Here is a 27,096-nt window from a genome sequence, read left to right on the forward strand (position 1 = left end):
AGTCTAAATCTGCTCTCTGCTAGCTTGTGGCCATTATTTCTTGTAACCCCCGGGGGCACCTTGGTGATTAAAACCTCACCAATTCCCTTCTGTGCCCCTGTGATGAACTTATAGGCAGCCACAAGGTCGCCTCTCAATCTTCTCTTGCGGAGGCTGAAAAGGTCCAGGTTCTCTAGTCTCTCCTCGTAGGGCTTGGTCTGCAAGCCCTTAACCATACGAGTGGCCCTTCTCTGGACCCTCTCCAGGTTATCCACATCCCTCTTGAAGTTCAGTGCCCAGAATTGCATGCAGTACTCCAACTGCGGTCTGACCAGTGCCCGATAGAGGGGAAGTATCACCTCTTTGGATCTATTCATCATGCATCTGCTGATGCACGATAAAGTGCCATTAGCTTTTCTGATGGCTTCGTCACACTGCCGACTCATGTTCATCTTGGAGTCCACTAGGACTCCAAGATCCCTTTCCGCTTCCGTGCCACCAAGCAGGTCATTTCCTAGGCAGTAGGTATGCTGGACATTTTTCCTCCCTAGGTGCAGCACTTTGCATTTCTCCTTGTTGAATTGCATTCTCTTGTTTTCTGCCCATATGTCCAACCTGTCCAGGTCTGCTTGTAGTTGTTCCCTGCCCTCCGGCGTGTCCACTTCTCCCCACAGTTTTCTGTCATTCGTAAACTTGGACAGAGTACACTTCTCTCCCTCGTCCAAGTTGCTGATGAAGACATTGAAGAGTATCGGTCCTAGGACCGAGCCCTGCGGGACTCCACTGCCCGCACCCTTCCAGGTCGATACCGACCCATCCACTACGACTCTCTGAGTGCGACCCTCTAGCCAATTCGCCACCCACCGGACTGTGTAGTCATCCAAGTCACAGCCTCTTAACTTGTTCACCAGTATGGTGTGGGACACTGTATCAAAGGCCTTCCTGAAGTCTAAAGATCTCCTGGCAGAGGTCAAGGTGCTTTTACCTCTCAAAGATGAATGCAGGGAAGCTAGGAAAAGTGATCCTTCTATCATATGCTATGTGGGAATAATAGACACTTTCAGGTCCTGATTCAGTTTGAGAATAGAGACACTACAATATCCAGCATCTAGAACACAATGATTTATTGAGGTGTCAGAGCAGTCTTCCACTGATGGGTAACAGACTTGTTGAGGTTATGACCATTAGCATCTCTGAAGTTTCATCAATGAAGAGCGCAGTCAGCTTAATTCCAAAAGAATGGTGAAACTTCTGCACTGCCCTCTGAAGACAAGATGAACACCAAAGTTAACATGGTAAATATTGCCAGTAAGACAGTTTTTATGAATTTGGGGGCTTTTTCTAGTGAGACGTGGTGTTTATTTAAATCTGGCAAGTAGTTCTTAACACGTCTTATAAGATTCATTCCCAAAATTAATTCCCAGTGATCAGAAGAAGGGCACTTGATTTCTGAAGTTGTCATGAAAGATGCCTGAAAGGTGTCACAGAAAATCCTTGCTTCCAATCTATCAAAGCTAATCCATAGAAATGCTACTGGTTTCAGTGCAGAAGAGTCCACGTCTCTTGTAATGGCATTGTTAGGTGACCATATATAAATTCGTCAGAGTGGTTATTCTGTACAGGTCATTCCTGTTTTTTCAGCAGAAGTTTTCCCTGTGTATGTGCTCCTAGGGGAAGATAAATGATAATTTATCTAGTTTTTGATATACCTATTTTAAAGGATAATCCTGATCCTGGAGGCACACTGTGGTGAAGACCCATATTGCAAGGGTCTTTGAATTCCAGCATAGTTAAGAATAGGAATATGTATTGGTTCTTACCTGATAATTTCCTTCCCTTGTCTAAGGAGGTCCACACATCTGACCTGCCCTGGAGTTCGAATGAATCATCCAGGGTATAAATAGAAATTGGTACCTGCAGATTTGATTAGAGAAAATTATCCCTATGCTTTGCAGTAAATGTGCTTTTTCTTCAAAATACAGTTAACACAATATGTAATTTTAGGAAAGTAGAATGGAATTATCCTGGCCATGGCGGCTCTTTCTTAACTGGAGGGAATTTCAGAGGGTAGAGCACTGCCTTGCTGTCAGCAATTAACACATTTGTCTTGTTCTGCCACCACACTGCTAGCAGGCTAAACCGTACTGAATCTCTGGACCTTGCTACTCGAAAGAGATATATTTGCAGGTAAGCACAGATACATTTTCTTTGTGATCAGTATATGTAGAATAATATTATTCCATGTTGGGGACCATTCAATTTAGGGGCTAGTCATCATTTATAGACCTTTGTGGCTAGTTCCATTAATTCATTTGCGTTTCATAGAATTGTAGGAGTTAAGCCCAGTAAATGATTGAGCCCATCTCTTTCCTAGTGTTGGCTTGTTCCTGATTTGTAATTTTTTTCCCCCTATGCATTGTCCTATATGGATTCAGAAGTCCCAAGCACCTGGAGTTTCCAGCAAGTTTCCACCTGGGGCAACAGTTGTGCAATCCAATAGGTCTTATTGTATGAGGTTTTTTTTCCTAATGTTCTTCTTATATTTTCATTTCATTTCACACCATTAGACTCTGGATACATCTTCTAGCTTGCACATGCTTATGGCTGCTTGTTCCATTATCTTTTAGAAATTCAGTGATCATCCCCCTCTTGTCCTTAACATTTTAATGTTCTGTTATTGTACTAAGTATAGTCTAATTTATAGCCTAAACTTTTAAACATTAGAGCTGTTGGGTGTGGGCAGGAGGGAAGATCATGGCTTAGATAGGTGCTCCCCTCTTCCCAGGGAAGCCACTGATGGCATCTGAAATGTGTTGGGAGACTTCAGTTGAACTGCAGGGATTAAGCGTATTTTAAGATGCAGTTAAACATCACTCAAATATGCTAGCATTTCTTGTCAGGGTCATGTTAGCCATGTTTTTAAATGCACAGGTTCCAAAGCACATCTTCAGAGACATTTTGCTTTGGATAATCTGTGCATCTGACACGTCATCAAAGAAACTTTAAGAATAGTAATTCCTCTGAAATGTGGCACGTGCTTTTTTTAGTAGTAGTCTATATTCAGTTCTTGGTGGAAATGGATAGCATTGAAAAAACGTTTGATAAATAATGCCCCTGATTCGATTCCTTGTGCATTCATGACTTGTGGCAAGTCAGCCGTGACTAATTTGTAGACTGAGACTAACAGCTAAAAGAAAATTAAAGTTTAAATGTAGCTGTAGCTCAATCACTGATTTGCTTTGTTCTCCAAGACCAGTAAATATCATATATGAACAGCATCTGTAACGGTATTGTGGGCCATAATTCAAGGATGGTGTTTGGAAAATGGCCTCAGTTGTGTGTCGAGTGGGGCGCTGAGTAGTGACCCCAACCCAGACACGCTCGGGGATGCCAAGTGTGAGAGAGGAAAAAAGCGCGACAAGTAGTAGGTGAAGAAAATTCATAAATTTACTTACAAACCAACAAGATGATTAACGAGTTGAATACTATTTACAGTGGCAGGTGGACACAGATGACGTGGTACAGGTAGAAAAACGAACAACTGATGGGTAGCGGCGAGTAACAAGCAAGGTGTAATCGTGAAGGTCGACTGCAGCCGAAAATACTATCAGTACAAGTATGATGCCTAGTTGGGCAACACACAGGGCGTTCTGGATAGCGCGTGGTCTAGCTATAAGCTGTGGTAGCCTATGCTAGGAATCTAGCTAGAGGCCTAGGGGTCTGTCCAGACAAGACAGGTGATCAGGCTGTCTTCCTGAGTTCGGGAGCGTCTGGGGACCCTATGCTGAGGCGCGCAGGCCCCTTTATAGACTCCCTAGCCACTTCGGGTCCCCCCTTGATGGAACATTCTGGAGGCCTCAGCATGCTGGTCTGGCCAGTCACGCTCTAGGGGCAACTTCTGACTGGTTAGGCTACTAGCGATCACGCACTGTCCGCGGGATAGTGCAGGTTAAGGTCTCATTCTTCCGCCACTGCATCACCGAATACCAGTCACGGGTAGTCATGTCACTTAATGTCTTAACCAACAATCTGGTGGAGTCACATCACCTCCTGACAGGTATCAAACTGATTGCGGGGGGATAGATTTAAGTACAGAGTTAACGTTCTGTAACTCTGACTTGTAGAAACGTCTAACTGATATGTCCCAGCCTGAGGACCAGGCCTGTTGTACAAAGTTAAGAATACTTGGGGCTCTGGTTCTTCCATTTAAAGAAATATAACAGCTGGATCCTTTTGTCAATTTTATATATAAAATGGTTTGAATATGTATTAAAATTAACACCTCTTTCTTGCTTTTCTTGTATTGCATTTCCCTTCCTGGCTTTACTTCAACTTTTCTCTTATCTAATTTTAGATCAAATTTTATTTTTTCTTGTGGTGTCTTCAGTAACTGTTTTGTCTTTTTTTTCCTTAACCATGTTTCTCTCTCTCTCTCTCTCTCTCTCTCTGCATCGTTTTTCCTTACTTTCTCATCTAGCTTCTTTTCATATTTGTGATGATTTGGCAAATCTGTGTCTATACAGTTTAGGATTTCTGATAATAGGAAAATAGCGCTGGAAGGGACCTCATGACATCATTTAGTTCAGCCCTCTGCCTAAGGAAGAATCACCCTTGACTAAACCACTCCAGTCAAATGTCTGTCTAACCTGCTCTTGAAAATTTCCAAGGATGGACATGCCGCAGTCTCTCTTGGTGGCCAGTTCCGACACTTGACCACTTGTGTAGTCAGAGAGTTTCTCCTAATCTCCAATCTAATTTTTTTCTAGGTGTTTTTATGTTCCTTGTCTCATCTCAAACCTAAATATTTTCTGCTGCCATACTTTGAAGGCATTGCTCCTAGTTTTGTCCTCTGTGGCAGAGGATCCCAACCACCAGGCCATGGCCCGGTACCAGGCTGCAGCAGGTTGGCTGCCGGGTCGTGGCACAAGCCCCCCACTCAGACCCCCATCTGTTTGCCTGGGCAAGTGGCTTCCGGGGTCATAGCTGAGCTTCTGGGGTTACAGCTGGTGGCAGGGGAGTCCTGGGAGGGAGGCAGCTGGTGCCGTGCACCCTGTTTCACTTCTGCTGGGCAGCGGTTTAAAAAAAAAAAAAAAAAAAGTTGGGATCTACTGCCCTTTGGCCACAGAGAAAAGCTTATCTCCATCTTCTCTATAATCACTCTTTAGGTATTTGAAGACTGTTATCAGATCTTCCTTCAGTTTTCTAATCTTCAAACTAAACAGTCTTGGCTCTTTCAGCCTCCTCCATAAGTCATATTTCCCAGGCACCTATAAATTATATTGCTCTCTGCTGGACTCTTTCCAATCTGTCTGCATGCTTCTTGAAGTGTGGGCCCCAAAACTGGACACGGTAATCCAGTGAGGCTGTACTAGTGCTGGATAGAGCAGAAGAATCACTTTTCTTTATTTGCAGGTATCATTCCTTTTTGCTACAACCTAGTATGCTGTTGGCTCTTCTGCAGCAAGAGCACACTAGATAAATTTCCCAAGTGCAGGACTTTGCACTTGTCCTTGCTGAATCTCGTCTGATTGATTTGTGAACCATTTTTCCTGTCTATACAGGTCATTGTGAATCCTAGCCCTGCCCTCCACCCTGTCTGCAACTGCACCCAACTTGGTATCATCCACACATTTGCTAAGTGTGCACTCCGTCCCATTATTCAAATCATGGATGAAGATATATAATACTGGACCCAGGACAGACCCCTGGGGATCTCACTTGATACCTCCTCCCAACTAGACCGTGAGCCACTGATGACTAGTTGTTGAGCATGATGGTCCAGCCAGTTATGTATCCACCTTACAGTGCTTTCATCAAGTCTACATTTCCTTGTTTTGTTAATGAGGATTTTGTGGGAGACTGTCAAAAGCCTTGCTAAAGTTAAGGTGCGTCACATCCACTGCTCTCCTCCATCCATAGAGCCTGTCACCATACGGTAAAAGGCAATCAGGTTGGTCGAGCATGACTTGCTCTCAGTGAACCCTGCTGCCATTCTGGCTGTTCCTGATCACCTTGTTCTTCTCTAGCTAGGTCCTTCACAGTGCATTGCTTGAGGACCTGTTCCATGATCTTTCTAGGTATCAAAGCCAGGCTGACTGGTCTGTAATTGTCTGCATCCTTTTACTTCCTGTTTTTAAAAGATAGACATTGTATTTGCACTTTTCCAATCATCTGGGCCCTCACCTGATCTCTCTGAGTTCTCAGAGAGGATGCCTAATGGTTCTGAAATTATCTTAGCTATTTCTCTCAGTACCCTAGGGAGCATCCTATCCAGACCTGCTGACTTGAAAGCATCTGATTTCTCTAAGAAATATGTAACTTGTTCTGCCATTACTTTAGGCTGTTTGTCTGCTTCCCTATCTTTATTACTAACTGCACTTCACATCTGGTAGCTGCCCCTGCTTCTGAAGCCTGAAGTTAAAAAGACATTAAATACATTAGCCTTCCCTGCATCACCCATAACTAGGTGGCCTTCCACGTTTTATAGGGACCTATGCTTTCTTTGGTCTGCTTCTTACTTCTGACATATTTGTAGAATCTCTTTTTATTGCCTTTTATGTTCCTTGCTAGTTGGATCTCAAATTATGCCTTTGCCTTCCTAATTTTCTCCCTACATGCCCATGTGATACTCTTCCCTAGTAATGTGACCAATATGACCAAACTTCTACTTTTTGCAGGACTCCTTTATTACTTTCAAATCATTGATGAGATTGCAACAAAAGACAAGTTTGGCTAGACAGCACTTTATTCTTCTTTTGCATAGCTTGCTTTTTGCCCTCTAATAAGGGTAGTCTTAAAGTACAGGCAGCTCTCTGGACTCCTTTATGCCTCAAACTTGCTTCCTTGGGGATTCTGCCCAGCTCTTCCCTGAGCTTGCTAAAATCTGCTTCTCTGTAGTCCAGTGTCTTTATTGTGCTGCTCTCCTTCCTTCCTCCCCTTAGGATCTACAACTCCTGTCATTAGGGACCTAGTCAATTCGTGATTTTGTGGAAGCCATGAAATCTGTGACTGGCCTTTAAATCACTTAAAAAATCCCACCAAAAACAACTTAATAAAAATAAAATGCTGCCCCCCCCTCCCCCCTGGTCCCTCCTTCCCCTCCTGGGCCGCTCCCCCAATCAGTGGCAAGGGGCAGGCAAAAGGCAGGTAGCAGCCAAGATAGCGGCCTCCTCCTTGTCCCTCCCCCCCAAACCTCTCCACCAATTAGTGGCGAGGGGTGCGGCCACTGGGAAATGCCTGCAAAGTCAGCTCTTCATGTCACAATGGAGCCGCAAATTTGGGAAGAGCCCCTGGCCCCAGCCAGCCTCTCTGCTGTCTGTATTGGAAAGTTTATCCTCACCAGTCTCCAAGGATTGGCTGCACTGCTTATGCATTGCTATGTTTCCCTCCCAGCAGATGTCCTGATAATTAAAGCTCCCATGAGAATCATGTCCTGAGTTTTGGAAACTTCCGACAGTTGCTTAAAGAAAGTCTCATCCACCTCCTCCTGGCGTGGTGGCCTGTAGCAAGTGCCCACCACGACATCCCCCTGCTGCTCTTCCCTCTCACCTTTTAACAGGCCTACCTCCCACTTTGTACAACACTTCAGAAAATGTACACATCTCCTTTAAATGTATTTTCCCCCTGCCTGTCCTTCCTGAACAAGCTGTATTCATCCATGACCATACTCCAGTCATGTGAACTATGTCACCACATCTCCGTAATGCCAGTTGCATCAAACTGCTGTGATTGTACTAGGATCTCTGATTCTTCCTGTTTGCTCCCCATGCAAGATCATTGGGTCCAGCCCCCTGCCCAAAGGGCAGGAAGTCAGCTAAAGTCAAAGGATCCCAGCAAGATAAGCATCCAAATAGTTCTTAAAAGTGTCCAGAGTAGGTGCTTGCACCACCTCTGTAATGCCAATGTTTGGGAAGCAGGATATTCCCAGACAGAGAGCAGAGAAGGCTTTGGAAAGGGAGGGTGGAACTTGGGAGGGTGCATGGGGCTGCAGGAAGCTTTGCCCAGGGGAGGGGAGGAAATAGATGGATTATTATAGCAGGGATGCCAGTTTTGGAAGATAAGCCATGAGCTGTAAGAGAAGGATCCTGGGCAACCCCGGATGGTCCGCACCCCAGTCTGGAGAGTAGTAACTTGAGGCAGGGTTATACCTTCTCCATATCTCGAGGAGCAGCCTGTAAACCAGGAAGATTTCCCCTCAGGGATGCAGGGGAAGCTTGGCGAGCTTCTTGGGAGGCTTGTGGGAGATAGCACTTGTGTCACAGAGGAGCAAACTTGAGGGCATCCCTCTGTGCTGACAGAGGACCTAACAAGGTCTGCAGCTGCAGTGGGTCCTTTAAAAGGCCAAAGTCGGGTACCCGGCTCTGATTCTGCTGAGTTCAGCAGACTAAGGTGAGATTTCAGCCTCTGCACTCTCAGCAGTCTAGTGACTGTCCAGTAAGGGAAACTCAGCCAGATACATGATACTTCCCCAGCATCCCCACCTGCTTTTTCACTCATTCTAGCAGTCTTTTTGTTTTTCCTCCCCCTCTGCTTCTTCACACAGTGGGTTTGGGAACATTTATGATGTATTTAACTGCCAGATGACTAAATATTCAACCAGGCAGGGGAGGGAGGAGAGCACTGTGCATTGACAGCAACCAAGATAAAAAGCTCACTCCTACATAGGGGGAGAGCGTTGGGATTCCTTCCCTTTCTTTCGTTTCCCCGTCCATCTAGAGGGCCTGTGATAAATCTAGAGACTGTTAGCTGCTGTGAGCACTGATAGGATGCGTTTCTGTTGGCCTTCTAACCCGAGCCTGTGTTGGGAAGGGCAGCAAATAAATCAAATAAATAAGTAAGTAAATAAAATAAATAGTCTCCTACATCTCGGTGTCAGCTTTGTAGCTGCTGCCGCCATGGAGGATGTCTCCGTTTTGCAGTTTGTTGTTCTTGCTGATGGATAACCATTGCCTGGCTTTTCTGCTGCTTTTCCTTATTTCTCAAGCAGCAAGAGAGTGGAATTAACTTGATTCTTGTCAGTTGACCTGATGCCCACAGGAATCGAAAGAACAGTTCATGTCAGTTTTCCCTCTGCTGCAGGTCAGGAGCGCGCCGGCCAGCCGCTGAAGCACCGGAGCGGTCTATCAGCAGACAGGCGCCACCGCATCAATTCTGCACTCTGGTTGCATTTGGAAGGGTCTGTGTAATGCAAACTTAACCTTGTGTTTCAAATAAGCACCGGTTTTGCAGAAGTTGACAGTTGGGGAATCTCTTTTGGCAACAGGAAATTTTTTTTTTTTTTTAAGATTTGTATTGCAACTGTGCATCTTCCTTAGCTTGTCAGAGATGTATTGTTAGCTGAATGCTGATAGATTCTTCCCATTTTGGTGTGGCTGAAAAAAATTTATTTAATTTTTTTTTATTAAAAAAACTGCCTAATATGGTCAGATAAACAGTGTTATGAGCAAATCCCCTCCGTCTGTAATGATTTAGGTGGGCGATGCAATAAGTACTCAGTTCAGTGGTAATGCTTTGTGTTGTGGTTATATTAACAGTTGACAAGAGCTAAGTAAAGCTTGTGAATGTAGATACGCGTTGTGTAAATACCACTAAGACTTGTTCCATTTTAAAATGGGTGGTAAATATAACCCAATGGGGGAAAAAAGACCATGGGAACCAAACAGAGGGAGGGAGATTAAATACAAATAATAAGCTTTGATAGGAATAGAGGACGATGCATTATCACCAGTAGCTGTGTCTTGAAGCTCTTGGAGTGATATTTCTTCTTTCTAATCCTTTAATGTCAGTTAAAGAATAGCTTTCATAAACCATGAGTATATTCACACTCCTCGCTAGCAAGACAGCCTTGCAGCTGATTCAGGATTAAATGGGTAATTTACAATCTTCTTGAGTGAAAAAGATCAGATTTAGCATAACTTCTGAAATTTTAAAAACAATTGCTTTTTTCCAAAGATCATCTGAAACAGCCTGAAGAGTTTCAGCTACAAAGCCATCCATCACTATTTTATCATTTTGTTTGCAAATTTTACTTAACACAGCTTAGTGTGAGCAAACAGCCTTAGCAGTTTATCAAGACGTGGGAATAGCAGGCAAGTCCCTGGCAAAAGCTAGGAGCAAACGGCCAAGGAGCAGGAGAAAGCCTTCTGATGGCCTGCACTAGATGTCAGTGAGGTCAGCTGGGTGTTGCTTGCTGCGTGGGCATTCGTTTCCATCTTCCCTCTCTCTTCCTTACAGTCCATGGTACGTGGCACCTCCTTCCCTTTCTCTCTCCACCTTCCTAGACCTTCAGTTTTCACCCCACCTCTCCCACATTAATTTAAAAAATAGAGAAAACAAGCTACATATTTAACATAGCTAATTTTTGATGTTAGATTTGATGGGAACAACATTAATTGCCTTCCCTTCCCTTCAAGTTCTTCCTTTTAAGATGTACTTCCTCCCAGTTACTCAGTTCCCTAACCTGGATGTTACTCTTGGTGCTTCCCGGTTCCCTTCCCCACACACCCAAAGGAGTATAAAAGTTCTGCCATCACTTTCTCTCTGCAGTGTTTCCACAAAGTACTCTCTACTTGCCATGCCTTTGTCTAAAAGTGTGTCAGTTCCTTTTCTTCTTGGTCTTTCTTGCCACCCACATTGTTTCCCTGTCTTTACACAATCTGAACAGTATTTTTCTGTTCTTCTGATCATTTTCCCCCTCTTTGAAGCTATTATCTCCCCTTCCTTTATTGCATCCAACTTTGTTATACACCTGCATAAATCCCCTCTCTCTCTATTCACCAGGTTGTATTCATCCTTTCTCATTACAATTCTTACTGCTTCTACAGGTATTATGAGTAGCTTGTCTGCTTCTTAAAAAAAGGTTTGGAGCCTTTTCCCATGCCTACCCTCTCTGTGAATGTTGTCCCTGCAGCCATGCATATTCAGGTCCTTCTGAAAACCCCCATGATAAAGGCTAAGAGAGCCTTTAATGCTCAATTTGTGCTGTTTAATGTTGAGATAATTTGGCCATTTTAGCAGAATCTACAGTTGCTTTGGGCAGGATCTTTTTAGGGAACTAGACCCTGATCCTTTTGAGTCTCATGGATTCATTCTGCATGTAGTCCATCACAGCTGCTTGGGTTGTCCTTACCACGTTACTCTTTTTTGTTGTCTTTTTTAGGATAAGAATAAAGCAGGTTGAAGAGGATTAATGAAAATAGGTGGGAGATTTTAGCATTCAATTTTTAGCATTGATTTGTGACAATGCCAAGCACCCCAAACAGCCCCCACATGTTCAAAATGCTATAGAAAGAGATCTTTTGGGTGTGGTTTTGCAAAGAGAAGTGAATTCACTCACTAAAATAACTCAGATTTAGATAATGAGTTTGTAGCAAGCGTAACACCATGCAAGCAATTGCCTTTAATGGAGTCTAGTCTGTTTTCTATTACCACTTCCATGTTTGTCTCCTGTCATTGCAACCTTACAAAAAACATCTAATTCACTACCGTCTGTAAACTTTGCTTCATTCAAATAATGTTAACTTGCTACAGTACCACTAAGTATATCATTAGCATAAAAGGAAAGATGGAGAGAATATGGATTAATAGCTTGTGATGAGGCATTTTGGTATTGCAGCAGCAGTGCATTTAAGCTCTTATCTTTAGTTGCTCTTGGTTTTCCAGGAAACCAGTTCTGTGCATTGAAACTTATGATGATGATGTGCCATTTCTTTAATGATAATACAAAGGGAAATTTATCAGGAATACTTATCTGATGAAAGGGTAGGAGATAAGCAAGAAAATATCATTTTAGGTCTATTTAAGGCTGCAGCTGCTTGACTTTGCAACTTTTAAAGGATCTGCCCATAAAAGGCACGGTGGGAAGTTTCCTCTGGGATGGTGGGAAAGAGCAAGCAACTCTTCAGTGAGGTGCTTCTGTCGTGACAAATTTCTAAAAAAGGAAGAAGCTGTTGCTTATGAGGAAAGAGCTGATTTCCCACTTCTTGTTTCTATAAGAATTTGCAATGCAGTCTCGATGTCGGTGCTTTGCTGCATTTGCTGTACTTGTCACTGCTGCATTTAAAAAGGAAGATCCAGATTCCTACGTAAGTCTGTGTTTGATTTATCACAGTTCATTGCATCCAAATGGTATAAAATTATAGACATGAAGGCAGGAGAGTTGAGTCTGGATCTGTATCTGTTTTTATAAGTCCTACATACCTGTCCGGGCCAACAAGCTCTTTGTCACCTGGGTGTGTGTAACACAAGAGTTACTTTTGATGAAACTAGATTTTAGTAGGTCTGGTGATAAAACAGTGAAATAAATATAAGTGCATTTTATTTCTAAGCAGAGATCCAGAAAGTGATTAGCTTTATTTGTCAGTAGCTTTGGGTGCTTGATTCTCTTTTGCTTACAGAAATGTAGACTTTTATTTTAGACAGTGTAGGCTTTTATGTTTGAGGAATAAATAGGATTTGCCTAGCACGTCACGTACCTCATAAAATTTCTGTAGGCCTCTTCACCGTTCCTCTCGCTCATTTTGGGTGGGGAGAGGGGAATATGTTTTGCTATTGTTTTGCTTGAGGAAAAAGTCACAGTAGTTTTTTTCTGCTGAGCTTCCTTTGGAAGAATACCTCAAAACTCATCTTCCTCAAGACGCTTGTCCCCACTTTAATGATATGCGTAATGTTCAAGGGGAATATGAAGGCCTAAGCTCTTCTCTTAGCAGAAAAAATCCTGGCTCGGAGAAATAATGCAAGGATCTGTCAGAGATCTACATGTCCCTGGAAAGGAAGATGTAACAGTAAGCTGACGGTAAGCAGAAAGATGCATCTAGCTGAGTAGTATATTCACCCCAAGTATTCAAGCTAAGAAATCTTTGTCAAGTGTAAGGAAACTTTGTCAAGTACTTGTCTTACTCTCTCCTCTTTCTCTCTTCTCATCCAGTCTCCTCCTCCCGAGGAACTGAGAAATGGGTAAGCTGGATGTTTTGGGCAGTGCCTCAGCATGACAGGGTGTGTTTTATTCGGGGTCCACTGATAGAGATTTTTTGGGCTCATACTGATGACCGATTTTTTTTTTTTTTTTTTTTTTTTTTTTTTTTTTTTTTTTTTTTTTTTTAATAGTTTTATTTTTTTTTTTTTTTTTTTTTTTTTTTTTTTTTTTTTTTTTTTTTTTTTTTTTTTTTTTTTTTTTTTTTTTTTTTTTTTTTTTTTTTTTTTTTTTTTTTTTTTTTTTTTTTTTTTTTTTTTTTTTTTTTTTTTTTTTTTTTTTTTTTTTTTTTTTTTTTTTATTACTTTTTTAAAATGAGCTATATTGGCTGATACTGATCCAACTACTGATATGCAGCTGGGCAACTTGGAGAGCTGCCTCCGGCTGTTAAGTCTGTTGTAGGGGAAGGGGCAAGGAGGGAGGGAAGGGGTATGTGGGGGCAGATTGAGGCCCTGCAGTGAGGGAGGGAGTGGGTCAGGGGCAGGCACTACATAACTGGGACAGGGTACTGGGATGGAGCTATGGGGAGGGGGTGGGGGCTCCTGCTGCTACACGTACCCTGGAGGGGCATGGGGGTGCCCCCAGATCTGTGCACAGGGACGGGGGAGGGAGGGGGGGCTGCAGCCAACCCAAAATTCACCGTAACCCCACTTCCAGCACCACTGCTGCATACCCTGGTGCAGCCCCGGTCCAAACCACTAGGAAGGAAGAGCCTGGCGCTGCCCCAGCCTGCAGTGGCAGCCAGCCCTTGCCCTGTGCACCCCTTCCCCCACAACAGACTTACCAGCCAGGATTGGCTGCTCTCCACACTGCCAATCTGTGTTCCTGGATGTCTGCGTGCTGGATTGTGACTGCACGCATGCACAGAGCATTTATCAGTCACATCAGCCAAAAAAAGTCAATTGCTGATACTGTCAATTTTCCTTATACTGGTGCCGATCCAATATGGGACTGCTGTATCGGTGCACCTCTGACATTTATATAGTACTAAATAATCAAAGGTTAGAACAGCTGTCATTCTTGTATTCCCAGCTTCTCAAGGAGGATTGATTTGGAAACCTTGAAGATTCATGATTCAAATTAAAGTGCTGAAGACGGTGTGTCAGTTGTCTTCCAGTAGAATAAAATAGCTCAGTCTCTGATGTCGGGCTTATGAACAAGTAACAAGTATTGCAAAGAAAGCCAGGTGTCTTCAGATGTAATTTTTACACTATTATGGGCACCTCCAAAACGTTACAATGCTCTGTACTGTGTTCATAGGTTGGAGTAGAGATGGAGCTGTAAGTAAAAAAGGGAGATATTCCTTCTCCTTCATCTTCTTTGCAAGACAGCTTTTCAAGGACTCTTTTCTTGGATCCTTTCTGAGTGCAAATTGATGTTGTAAGGATTTGTAGGTCCTAAAGAAAGTCCTGCTGTTTTTACAAAACATGATAGTTGGTTTTTACCTTGGTAGAGTCCTCAAGGTGGTGGTATATTAAGTCCTTTTTAAGCTGGCTGCATACCCAGGTGTTGAAGACTAAATCGAGCTAATTTAATGTTGAAGGCCAGAAGACACTTGTTCTGGCTTTGGGTCTTCTGGCTTTGGGTTTTCTTCCCCTTCCTGCATGTTTAAGACAAGGTCTCTGGTCTGCAAAGGTTGAATTTGTCCTGTGATGGTGGGGATTGATGGCATGCAGCACAGGGGTACTTTCTCCACCCCACATTGTGCATTCCTCTGCCATGTACTGCTGATCCTTGTGGAGCAAGTGGTCACTCCAGCCCTCCCTGCTTTGTGCCAGGGCTGTTGGTTTCCCCACTACTGCAGCCTGCGCTTACCCTTGCTGCTGAATGTGCTGCCTCCCATCTCAAGTAGAGACAGAAACTGGAATTTGACGGCAACAGTAAGCAGCAGATGCAGAGGGGGTGGCAAGAGGAGCCCTTGGCACAGAGCAGGGAGGGCTGGGGTGCTGTAGAGGGATTAGCAGCCTGCAGAAGTGGCCCATTGTTGTTAACGGTTGCCAACACTTGCCTGAAGAATCTCTCTTCCTCTCTGAAAAGACATCCTTTCTGTAGAAAAATGGGGCTGTGGGAATCGGCAGGTTTGGTGTTCATAGCACTAGCAAGCACCTCGTTCAGTTCCCTTTAGCAGAGTCATCGCTGGACCCCTGATTCTTATCCTTCACCTTCCTGAGGAGCTGTTCCGCATGTGATGCCCTGCAGTTCAGTCTAGTGAAAGTCCGGCTGAGCAGGCTGCTTCCTCTGTAGTAATGGATATTCCTATTATTGTGGCTGAAATCCCCGTGCTTGCTGTATTTCCTCCAGATATTTACCAGCTAACTGCCCCTTGGGAGACATGGTGGGTGGGACTGGTCTAGCAGGGGTTATATGGAGCTGGTAAGGGTTGCAGCAGTCTGCAAAGTGAGTGAGGGGTTAAGCACTGAATAAAAAGTTATGAAGTGCCAGCTTACTTCTGGACAGCAGGGGGAGGAAGAAGTGAGCCAAAGGGACAAGGAATTGTGGGATTGCCATTGGCAAACTTGCTTGTATTTTGGTCCTGCATTTGCAGCTGAGTGGAACGTTATGGGCATTGTTAAACTGAATCCAGGAAATAAGTATAGAAAATGCTCAGTGTGGGTGTTTGGGCGTATGGTCAGGCCCATATCATCCAACCTCGTGACAACAGCCTGTGTAGATGTATCCATATATCCTCATTCTGGTCTGTGCTGGTAGTAATCGGGACATATTTCTTACCCGCAAAGTCTTTTCCTGAGCCCTTGTTACGTGGTTATAAATGTCTTCCCTTCAGAAGGCCAAAATTAGAATTCCCTATTGTAACAAACCAAACTTGGAGAAACATGCAACTGCTTTGGAAGTCCTCAAACTGGTGAGATGGGCAGAAGAGGCTGGAATGTTGCTGCTGGAAAATTCAAAATCTCCTATTCTTTTGGGTTGTCACCTGCCTGAGCGGAGGGAAGGTAAAACAGTCCATTGGTTTTCACTTGTTAAGAGAGCAACAGAAGGAGAGAGGAGGTGACATGTCAGTGGAGATGCTGGTCTCTCGAAGAGTGTAGACAGGTGTTAAAGGGAATGGATGGAATACAAAATACATTGTTGTTTTATAGCATCGGTGTCAAACGTTCGGCCTGTGGGCCAAGTCCAGCCCACGGAGCTGTATGATCTGGCCTGTGGGCTGGACCTGGGCTGCATGTCCTGCACGTGGCATAGGTATGCATTGGCCCCAGGGCTGGTCTGGATTGGGTGCCAGAACCAATGTGAAGGGCTGGGTCTGGAGGGGCATCGCAAGCAGTGCATGCCTCAGACCATCCCCCCTGTGCTGTGTGCCAGGCACATGGCCAGTCCAGCCCTACGAGCCATGTGCAGCATGTGCTGGCCCCAGGGCTCACTGCTTGTGCAACAGAAGGGGCTGGCATGGGGCATGTGCTGTGCGCAGCACGCGGGCTGGACCTGGCACTGCACATGGCTCAGAGAGTCCGGGGCATGGGCTGCATGCTGCGCCTCACACTGCCCCCTTCCCTGCCCCCCTTCCTGCTCTCTGCAGTGCCAGGGCCAGCTTGGGCACCGTGGGCACTGCTTTGCTGGCCTCACGCTGTGGCTGGATCTGGCACCACAGGTACTGCACATCCACACCGGTCCAGCGACCCTCATCCACCTCTCGCAGCCAGATGAGTTTGACATCCCTGCTTTATAGGAATCTTTAGAAGTTTAATTGCTGATTGGCTCATGACCCATCTTAGCTGAAACAGGAGCTTAAGTTGAGCACAGCCTGTTTGGAAAACCAGTGAAAGAACCTCATTTACTAGTGCACTTGGCATAAATAAAGACCTATTGAGAAGGGCACATCTTTCTCTGAGACTTTAATTTACTTTCCCACCACTAGAGCCACAATTGGATTTGGCAGTTAGTGCTCTGGAAAGTAGTGTCCAAAGAAATGGCATTAGAGGGCAGGGGTGAGCTAACTTATTGCAGAAGTTGGCAGGAGTCATTGCATGCAAATAACAAACGACATTAAGCCACTGCTGAGAACGGGAGAGCAAGATCTCCAAAGGGTATTGCATAAAAAGTGCAAAATAAGATACCATGTTCCTAAATAGGTTGTCTTTACACATCAGCATCTTCTGTCTTCTCAGAACTCAGTTTGGCAAGGTAAATGGAGAATCGCTCTTCACCCCAGACATGACCGCATTTAAGTTTTGATGCTGGATAAAAAACTTACTCTAAAAGCATGTGCTAATTAACCAAATGTGGTGTTGGCTCGACAGAGGATGGACTACACCAAATTGTTTTCCTACATTTAAAAATAAAAAGTTAAGAATTAAGAAGAGTAATCATGATGATTTTGGGGTGCAGCCTGCTCAGTGGGGAAGAAAAGTGCCTTTGAAGGAGCATGACTATTATCTCGAGTTTGTTGTTTGAAAATTCAGATCTTTCCCCTCTGGAACCTTTCTCTTCTCGTCATTTCCTGGTATCATCCGGCCCAGGAGCTCTGTAGAAGTATTTCTTTGATTGCATTCCTCTCTGGGGGATAACAGGTGCCTACTAATAGCTGTATGCAGGTTTTGCCTCAGGCAGGAGCATTGATATGGCGGACTTTTAGAATGACAGGAGTGTCAAGAAAATTGTTGAAATAAACTGAGAGGGAAACAAGAGGGAATAAAAGGTCTGCGGGACAGAAGGAGCTTGAATACAAGGCTCTAGGTTAGAGGGAAATGCACAGAAGGTGATGGAGAGGAAGAGAGGCGATGGGAGAGCGGCTTGTTCTGAGGGGACGACTGGATCTGAAGTGTTTTGGCAACTCAGGATCTGAACCAGGACTCTGTGAAGTTAATGGAGAAGCTCCTTTTGACGCGAGCGAACTTTGGCTCATCTCCCAGTAACTTGATATTTGGAAAGAAAACAAACTTGAGATGAAACATCTCCTCTCCCCCCTTACCACTCCCACCCAACTTCTCTCCTTCATTTGAAAACTGTTTATCATTTCCTACTCCCTGTCCAATAAACGAGCAAAATTGAAATTCCTTTGGGAGCGGTCTTTCCCAAAGTGACTGTAGCCCGACTCCTTGATGAGCTCTGATGACTTCCATGTGTGCGGAGCAGGGATTGACACACCTCTGTGCATGGCTTCCTGCGCAGTGCGCTCTGATGGAGCCTTGATTAGATTTGCGGGAGCCTCCTCAGTGGCATTAAATTCAGAGTGGTGCTGACTCGGTGTTTTGCAGAGATTATACAGTGACCCTAATGTAGTAGCACGGGTGCTCATGTAGGAAGTGCTTGATTAGAAGGTCGCACAGAGTAAAGAGTCCATGTATATTTGTGTTCGTTACCATTGTCTTAACTAGGAAACTGTGGATATGCCATTGGCACATTTTTACACCCTACTTCTCAATTACAGTACACGTACTATTTATAATGTTACTGAAATTAATGGATGCATGTTTTTGTGAATATATAGAGACATAGATCGAGATATCTGTATAAATCTAGATATAGATATATATAATATAGATTTCTGTCTGTCTCTAGATATCTAGATATATTATATATAGATACATCTAGTGCATGCGTGCGCGTGCTCTCTCTCTCTCTAGTGCTCCCCTCTCTATGTATAGAGAGAGTGCTAGATATAGCTATCTATATCTACATCTATATAGATATAGATTTCTCTCTCTCTCTCTCTAGAGAGATATAGAGATATCTGTATATATACTGTATCTATGTGTGTGTGTGTATTGGAAACATCTGTCTTATTGACCTAAAGGGTTTTTATTGTTTTGAAGTACTGTCTGACCGATGGGCATTGGCTAGTTAACCCAGTACTCTTGTCATTCTGACTTCTGTTATCTTATACTTAATTCTTTCTTTGGCACAGTTTTTGGTAGCATAACATGTAAACAAGGGTTGGGCTTGTTTTCCACAGCTGTCTTAGCAGTTGAACCACTTTCTGTCATGAGTCATTTAAAGTATTTACTAATTTTTTTTAAGGGTGAAGGCACATTAATTTTTCTGAAGCTGCTAACCAGTCTATATAATTTGGCAGCCAAGCATTCAGTGAAGTCGCTACTCACAACATGTACATATGAAGTAAAGACTTCCCTAGCAGAGACGATCATGGATGGACTTAGCTCTTGTCCTTATGTATTTGCCCCGTGGTTGGAGGGGCTTGCACACTTCATCAGTTTTTTGAAGCAGTGCAGCAAAATGTATAATTTGTTTTTGCAAATTAACTCAACTATACCACTACTTGAGTTTTTAGAAGTATAGTACTTGCTCAGTGGGAGAGATAATTTTCAAGCTCTTTGGGACAAATCTTCCTATTTTTTAAATAGTACTTAGCATATTTTGAATGTTGTCAGCTGGATATTATGAATAATGGGGCTACATTTGTCCATAGTTGATGGGTTGAGTCAGTTCTTGGGTGAGCAAAGTTGGACTTATGGTTGAGTTATTTTTTGAGGGTGCTGGTGGCCCCTACAATTCTAGTTGATTTCAGTGGGAGCTGTGGGGTTTTGATCCCTTAGAAATCAGATGGTAACAGTCTCAAAGTGGGTACCTCAGAGTAAATGGACAGACCTGATATTTCAGGATATAATCTCCATGGGTTTGCATGAACTAAGAAATTCTTCCTTAAATTCTTCTTCAAAAGCAGGCTTACTGTATGATACACTTTGTTAGCTTTCTTGGTGACATCTGTGTGGTGCAAGGTGTTGTTCAGGTGCTAGCTCTGTTCATGCTAGCTCATGATCTGGCCCCAGCGTAGCTGCATTGGTGTGGTGTTGTATAGGAAACAATAGGTTCTTCTCAGGAGAGCGTTTTGCCCTGCATGCTATATTGTACTATTGTTCTTGTTCCCAGTTGAGGAGCTGCATGCAGAGTTGGCATGTGGTTCTCCCTGAGGTACTGCTTTGCCCTTTATAGACAGACTGTCTGGGACTGGGTAAAAGGAGGAAGTTCTTCTGCAGTAAATTGTGGAGATAGAGAGACTTCTGTAGTTAATATTTGGAACAACATTTTTCTTACTGTATTTGGTGAATAAATCACAAAGAAGTAGATAAATTGCAAAATTCAAATCTTTTCTCTCTTCTTTTGTTTTTTAGGGAAACGCCAGATTCACCATTTGGGAAACCAGCTGCAACTCAACCAGCACTGTCTTGATACTGCCTTTAATTTTTTCAAGATGGCAGTGAGCAAGCACCTCACCCGTGGAAGAAAGATGACTCACGTAATTGCTGCGTGTCTCTACTTGGTGTGTAGAACAGAAGGAACTCCTCGTATCCTTTCACATTTGAGCGGTATGAAAGGTATTTCTTGGATCCCTTAGGTGAAGCAACTTACGTGCTTGACAGAGTTAAAATCCCTGTCCCTGTGCTATTAATACAAACCTGCTTTTAGAACATTTAGACATCTGCTTTCACCTTTCCTCTTTGTATTTGAAAAGAGAAATGTTTGGAGCCAAATTTTGCCTTTGCTAGGGGTATGAAGTGGCAGTCATTCCTGTGTATCCCCAACAGAATTTGGCCCTTTGTAAACGATAAGATTATGCTAGAAGTACTCTCTTTAATTTTCCTCACTTTTCTCAGTGTTTTCAGCTTCTCCATCTATTTCCTGGTCATTGTAAAATTTTGGCCTCTTTCTGGACTCAATTTTTTAAAATAGGATTCCATAACAGTAAGCGTTAAGGGACAGAGCTCTTTTCCAGTGGGTAGCCTGGCTAAAGCCCTGTTTGGTGCACATCAAAGTCAACAGAGAAGCTTTCATTGCCTTCCTTGGTGCTGAATCAAGCTCCACACGAGCTGTACACTGCAGTGGGATGATTGATGTCAACTTTAGCTGTGCAGCAGAGCAGCAGTGAAGCTGCTTTGTCATTGAAGCTGCACAGATACATTAATCTCACAACCTCTGCCTCTTTGGGCAGAGAGGGGTATTTGGCTAGTGGATCCATGTGGTCTGTCATCTGCTGGCTTCAGCCTGGTGTTCAAAGCCCCTGCGGTTCTCTTGTGAGCCAAACTGGAGGATGCAGGCTTTCTTCCCCTCTAGCAAAGGAGAAGTGGGTCCTGTTGTTATTTAAGCCATCACAGTGGGTGGTTTTTAGTGGATCCAGGTATTCAGCTGGCTGTTATCACTGCTGTACCTCAGAGTCATTACTGGGATTTACTCTTTTAACACCTGTGTGAAGGGAGGTTTAAGAAACTGCGTATGGGAGATAAAGGAATTTGCTCAAAGATCACACAAGGCTGAACATGGAACTGAACGTGGATTTTCTACGGCAGTGTCCTGTCCTTTAGATCATCTTTCCTTTGTCCTGTAGGGGTTTGTGTCAAAGTTGTCTTAAGTACTAGATGCCTGTGAACTTAAACATTCATATTTTGTACTGCCAGGTTTATCAGTTACAAGAGCTAGGAGCAAAATTGTAGCATAAAGTCAAAGAAGTGCATAAGAGATGTTCTGTAATATCTAACTGTACTAGTTTGCATTAAAGGAACTTTTTATGTCATGAACACCTTATTTGAATAATTTTATTTTTATATCATTCAGTTTAATATTGTGTTTTTCTTTAGAAAATCGATTAATCATTTTCACTTCCAGTCTCAAATAAAATATTACAAAGAGTGCTTCAGAAATGTAGTGCATTGAGAGAGTGCTTCACCTGTGGAGCTGCAAACAAATCTTGGTATAAAAAATTAAAATATTTTTTTCTTACTAAACTTAAGTATTTAGAAGTTTGGTATTAGAAGGCCTAAACTTTGGGGTAAAAGTGGCTCAAAGCTGTCACTTTTTAACCAGCTATTGTCCTAAAAAAAGTAAAAGCTGCCAGACTTTCACATTTTTAAAAGTGATAGTTGAGTCATAAAGTGAAACCGTCTAACAGTGACACAGCCAAGGCGTGTAGATTTAATTTTGTTCCGACAGAGATATTAAAACATATCAAATGTTTTAAACAGCAAGGCGGCAGGGAACAAGCAAGCATGTTGTTGGGCCAGTCATCTGTGTAGCAAGTGTTATTCTGTTGTTCATAGCACTTAAAAACAAACCAAACATCTAGATATGCCTATAACACTGTGTTGAAAGTTTGTGTAATGAAGTTATGTGCAAAAAACACTGTAGAGATTGGCAGTTCACAAATGCCTAAATTAATTTGCCTATTTGTTTTTCTTTTATTTAAAATGTAGCTTCTTATGTGATATGCCACACAGAAATGGCAGTGTATAAGGGTGTTAAGTCAGGCTCGGTCTTTTTATTTTAACAGGGCAAAACTACTTCACCTTTCTTCTTATGGTTGCCATGACATCTGGATCCCAAGAGGTGGTAGTAGGTGTAGCCATCTGGCTCAATTATAAATGTGGTGATTTTCTAATCTACTACATAAACTCCCATTCAGCAGCTAGAGTTGATACTAAGAGTTCAGCTGTGTTGAAAAGCTTTACAGATCAGGGCGATCTGCTTGGAGCAGATGAATTCAGGTTATGATGTGTGCATTTTACTTGCTTTCCGCCATTCCACTTGTTGCTTTTCCTTCAGGAGCAATAACTTGCAGTTCAGAATAAAAGCAAACGTGGAGGTACTGGGCACAGAATGCCCTGTTCTCTTTTTCCAGTATCTAACCTTTTCATTTTGAATTTTAGAGAGCTTGAGAGTTTGAAATGCACCTTGGGAAATGCATATTGCCTCAGATTGCGATGGGAGATTGTCCATTAGAGGGACAAAATCTACCATATTTTGATTCTGAGCCAGAGAAGAGGCCTGCTCTGTGCATAAGACGCAGCTAAAAGCTTTCAATCTTGGGAGACCAAAAGCAGATGAAGAGAATGAGAGTGCAAAATAACCAGCAAAGCAGAGCTGTGCACTCCAAATGAAGATACGCATGCAGTTGGTTTGATTTTCGTTCTCTCCTAGTTGGTGTGGACACACAGAAGGCAAAATAAGACAGTTGAGGGGAGAGGGACTTCATCAAAACACGCACAGTGTTTGTATACATTTTTTAGCTTGATATATGTTGCTAGCTTGTTGGCTTAAAAGAAGGATTTAATCTCTCCATTATCAGTTTGTCAATTCCTCAGATGCATCACAGAAGAGATTATTTAGCACAAACGAGGAATAAAAGGTTAAGGTCTTGAGAATCATTTTTGAGGGCAGGGGGATCTAGATATAAGGGGTAGCATGGAGGAAGGTAGCATGGCCGAGATGATCTGAAGTGGTAAATGGGTTATTTTAATTTTGGATTGCTTAAAAGAGCCAATGGAAGATTGTAGGCGTCACGGATGTGGGTATAGATAGACTAGATGAAAGCAGGTTGCAGTGTCTGAGATGGGAGACGATGTGTAAATAAATTATAGCAACAAAAGACAATGCAATGTTATGAAAGAAGCAGCAAAGATGTGAACAAAGCCTGGGTCTGATGGGGAAAGGTGATGGTCCCACCTGCAGGTCTGGTGGCAAGGAAGGTAGCTGGTGTCAGCAATGGAGGGGAGGGAATGGGAGGAGTTAAAGCAGTCCTGTTTTGACCATGGTAAGTTCAAATTGAAGTAGATTACATTTGTCTCCAGTGGAAATACTCTACCTTCATAGCTTACCTGCATAGTCTACATTTCTTATAATATTCTGCTTTCTAGATACAATTATACTGATGGCCAAGCTGTGCTAAGACGTTAAGGAAAATTCCAGGCAAATCTAATGGTGCAATGTGCGTGCTGAGTGTTTAGATTCCAGTCAAAACTAGAAAAAGTCAAGTTAATACCCAATTTTATTTTCTTGCTATATTATTTAGTTAAATAATTAGTCACTTTATTATTCATTTATTAAGAAATATTTTTCAAGTAACAGTGCAACAAACTAAATTGTATGCTATTACTTGAAATTAATTCAAATGACAATGATTCTCTAGTTCCTAGGAAAAGGTAAAATAAAATTATATCCCAGATAACTTGAAGTCACTGCTCATAGATTTATTTATTTTTCGCCTACCAGCTTCAATGTTACACTTCATTTAATCTTTTTTCACATTATGCCTCCTCCATCTTAATATTTTTAAAGGAGGTGTGGGTTGTTAATTATTAGCTAAATCTGGGAATTGCAGTTCATCAGCATTTAGATGAACTGCATGCAGTAGCTTGCATTGTAATCTCTCTCTCAAAGAGATTTGCACTGTTGCTATCAACTGTAAAGGTAGAACACAAGAAGCAATACAGAAAAGGTCATGCACTTACACATTTCAGAGCACTAAAGACTGGAAGAACTGGTTATCCCACTCTTGGGGGACAAATCCTAAGAGATGCTGAGCTTATCCAGTACCCTCTGACTGCTGGAAGTTACAGGTGCTCAACGCCATTGCAGAGTTGGCTGCTGATTCTTGGAATGGTAACAGACCTCACTTGTTTCTCTTTAATGTTGTGAAAAGCTTTTCCACCCCTACATATCTGTTTGAATGGAAACAAAGAGCTTTTTAGCTGTTGCTGCAGTTCCCAAGAGAGAGTGCTTTGAAAGAGCCAAACATAGTTTTTTGACTGGTTAGTCCATAATCTGTAGTTGGCCTGGAGGTTGTTCAAGAACAATAGAGAATTGCATAGTATTTTCCAGGTAGTATCAAAGTTTGTTTTAATCGAGGAGTGTTTCATCTGGTCTGTATTTAATTTGCTGTACATAAATGACCTTAAAACATGCAACGTTTTATTTTATTATATCCAGTCTTGGTTTCTTCCCCTTGTTTTTATGAATAACTTTTGCACGGTGGATGGATGTGCACTGTATGGTAAACTGAAGAGCCAAGCAGGATGTCCTTTCTGGTTTTTAAAGTGTGTCCTTTCAGTTATTTAAATTAAAACGAGTCTCTTCGGTGTAAGTGCCATTATTTGCAAACTAGACTTTGTTGATTTATAGTTAACTGAGTATGAGCTCTTTATTTCCTCCTCTGGCCCTTTCCACATGAGGGGTGATCATAGAAAGTCTCTGCGAGGATTCTCTTGTGGAGCTGTCCTTGCGTGGTCCTGGTCAAGTGAACACAGCATAGGATTTCCCTGTCCAGTAAAGCTGCCCCAAACCTGGTGACCTTCCAGCTTATCCATGTGGAGGCCCCATACTTCTGCTATAGTTCTGGCCTCCAGTGGGCTTCTTTGCAGTGCAGGATGGGTGGGATGAATCTGCATCTCTTGGTTTTGTTAATGTGTTTTTCCTGAGAAGGTCCATGTGACCAGATAGACCTATAGACCAGATAGACCTATTTCTCTTATCTTTGTCTTGCCTGGATCTTCATGAGACCCTTGAAGGGTCCCCAGGGAAGGTGGTGGTGATGAATATTGCCATAGAGGGTCCACGGTGGAAGATGGTTGACCATGCGTGGCAGACTTCTATTCACAGATCTATAAAGGAGGCACTGAGAGGATGTAGGCCTCTTATGATTTTTTTGGTCTTCTTTTTTAAATGTAAGGTGTAAGCTTGCAATAGTAGTTAAAATTTTAATAAATAATTTTAATAAAGATCATGGGTTTCAGAGTACCAAATAGTTTTCATTCATTTCAGTCTAAGAAATCATATATGGATATCTAGTATCTACTGCCTGCAGGATTCTTAGTGTCGGAGCAGCATATTATAGACCTGACTAGATAATTGTATAAGCAAAAGTCATGGTGCAGTTAAGATTTCAGGCACACAGTAGTGGTTTGAGTATACATTATTTTTACTAGCTCTTCTGATAAACACGATTGGAGAGACGGAAGTGGAGAGGGATTCCCTTAGGAACAGCACAAGGATGCAGGACCCGAAGGCTGGCGAGTCTTGTTCCCGAGTGCCCCCCCTTACCTATCTCTCTGTGCACTGGGTGTTTGTAGCCATGAGAGGAAGTAGAAGGGGCTGAAGTGGAGAGTGGCAGTAAAGGACAACTTTGCAACTGGAAACGTTGGAAGGAAAGGCAGTAGTTCTTTCCTGCATCCTCTACCCTATGACATTTGTTAAGGGTGGAGATCCATTTCTGTAAATCCCAGCGGCCGTTACCAGACCCGCAGGATGCTTTTAGGGGGGGCCTGAGCGAGAACTGGGCTTGGAGTACAAGGGAGAGTGCCTTCTGACCTCCCTCCCTCTGTTTTTAGGTGATAGCCAGTACCATAGCTTCTGAGCACATTAGGTTTTTGAGTTTCCTCTCTCAGTAACCCTGTGATGGAGGGAAGTGCTTTGATCTCCATTTTACACATGAAAAACCAAGGCACAGTGAGGCTACAAGACCTTGATGAAGGTCATGCAAAAATGTGTGTTGGAGCGGGGACTTCTGGTTCAGGCATCCGATGTTCTGGCTTGGTATCCTAACCACTAGAGTGCTGTTCCTTTCTGAGGTCTGAAAGGGGATGGAAACTCCAGTGAAGCATACAAGACACTCCGGAGGCTTGGTGTCTCCACTAGGTAAGTCTTTGATGGGTACATTCCTTTTTTCCTCCCACTAAGATCAGTCTTTGCAAGAAAAAGGCCAAGGCTTCCTTTTTATTAGAAATGAAAAATTAGGTCTCCAGCAGTCATTTGACCTGCACCAAGCTTGCTGGAGCCAGCATTCCTGAATGTTCCCAATTAAAAAGTTAGTTTCTGAAATGAGACGTCTGTCAATATTTTTATGGTCCTAGCTAGGGAAGTTCAGGGAAATGAAGCAATGTTTGTGGGGTTTTTTTTTTTCTTTACTTTTTTTTAGTTACTTTTTAAGTTAAGACTGAACTGTTGAATCCAAATTACATTTTTTGCATAAGTAATAAGCCAAAAAAGTAAGTGAATTACTCTGTTCTGAGATTATGTAGTTTGATTGAAAATAGTCACGCAGAGCCTTTTGCAAGTGTTGTATCCATTGTATTTGATTATTTTAGTCCACTGGGATTTTTCTGTGCTAAAAAGTGGCAAAAGGTATTACTCTGAACTCTGAATGTCACATTTCTTTGGGGGGTCATGATTTAGAAACCTCTTGTCTGATTCATTTCAAAATGTGATGGGGAAATTGTCTCTGACTCAGTTCTAGGTAGTTTTGAGACTGTCCTGACTTTGGAGGGCAGAGGTAGAGGGGAGTGGGTTTTAGATGGGAGAGTGGTGAAGCAAGGTGGGCTAACAACAGAAACTTTAATGCATAATGGCTTCTCCTGCCTTTGGGTGCAGAGTGGTAGCAGAGAACAGTTGTGGCAGTGGGGAAG

The 27,096-nt window shown here is 42.9% G+C and overlaps 1 protein-coding gene across 1 annotated transcript in view; it reads left to right on the plus strand.

Moving 5' to 3' along the window:
• The window catches only part of BRF1 (BRF1, RNA polymerase III transcription initiation factor subunit), a 262,404-nt gene that overhangs the window by 62,178 nt on the left and 173,130 nt on the right, over positions 1-27,096 (plus strand). Inside the window, exon 3 of the mRNA XM_006018683.3 lies at positions 20,041-20,214. Within this exon, the coding sequence (XP_006018745.1) occupies positions 20,121-20,214 (94 nt within the window). The 5' untranslated portion in view covers positions 20,041-20,120. The remainder of the gene's footprint in view (positions 1-20,040; positions 20,215-27,096) is intronic.

The sequence above is a fragment of the Alligator sinensis genome, unplaced genomic scaffold (genome assembly GCF_000455745.1).
Source record: "Alligator sinensis unplaced genomic scaffold, ASM45574v1 scaffold13_1, whole genome shotgun sequence".
NCBI lineage: Eukaryota > Metazoa > Chordata > Crocodylia > Alligatoridae > Alligator > Alligator sinensis.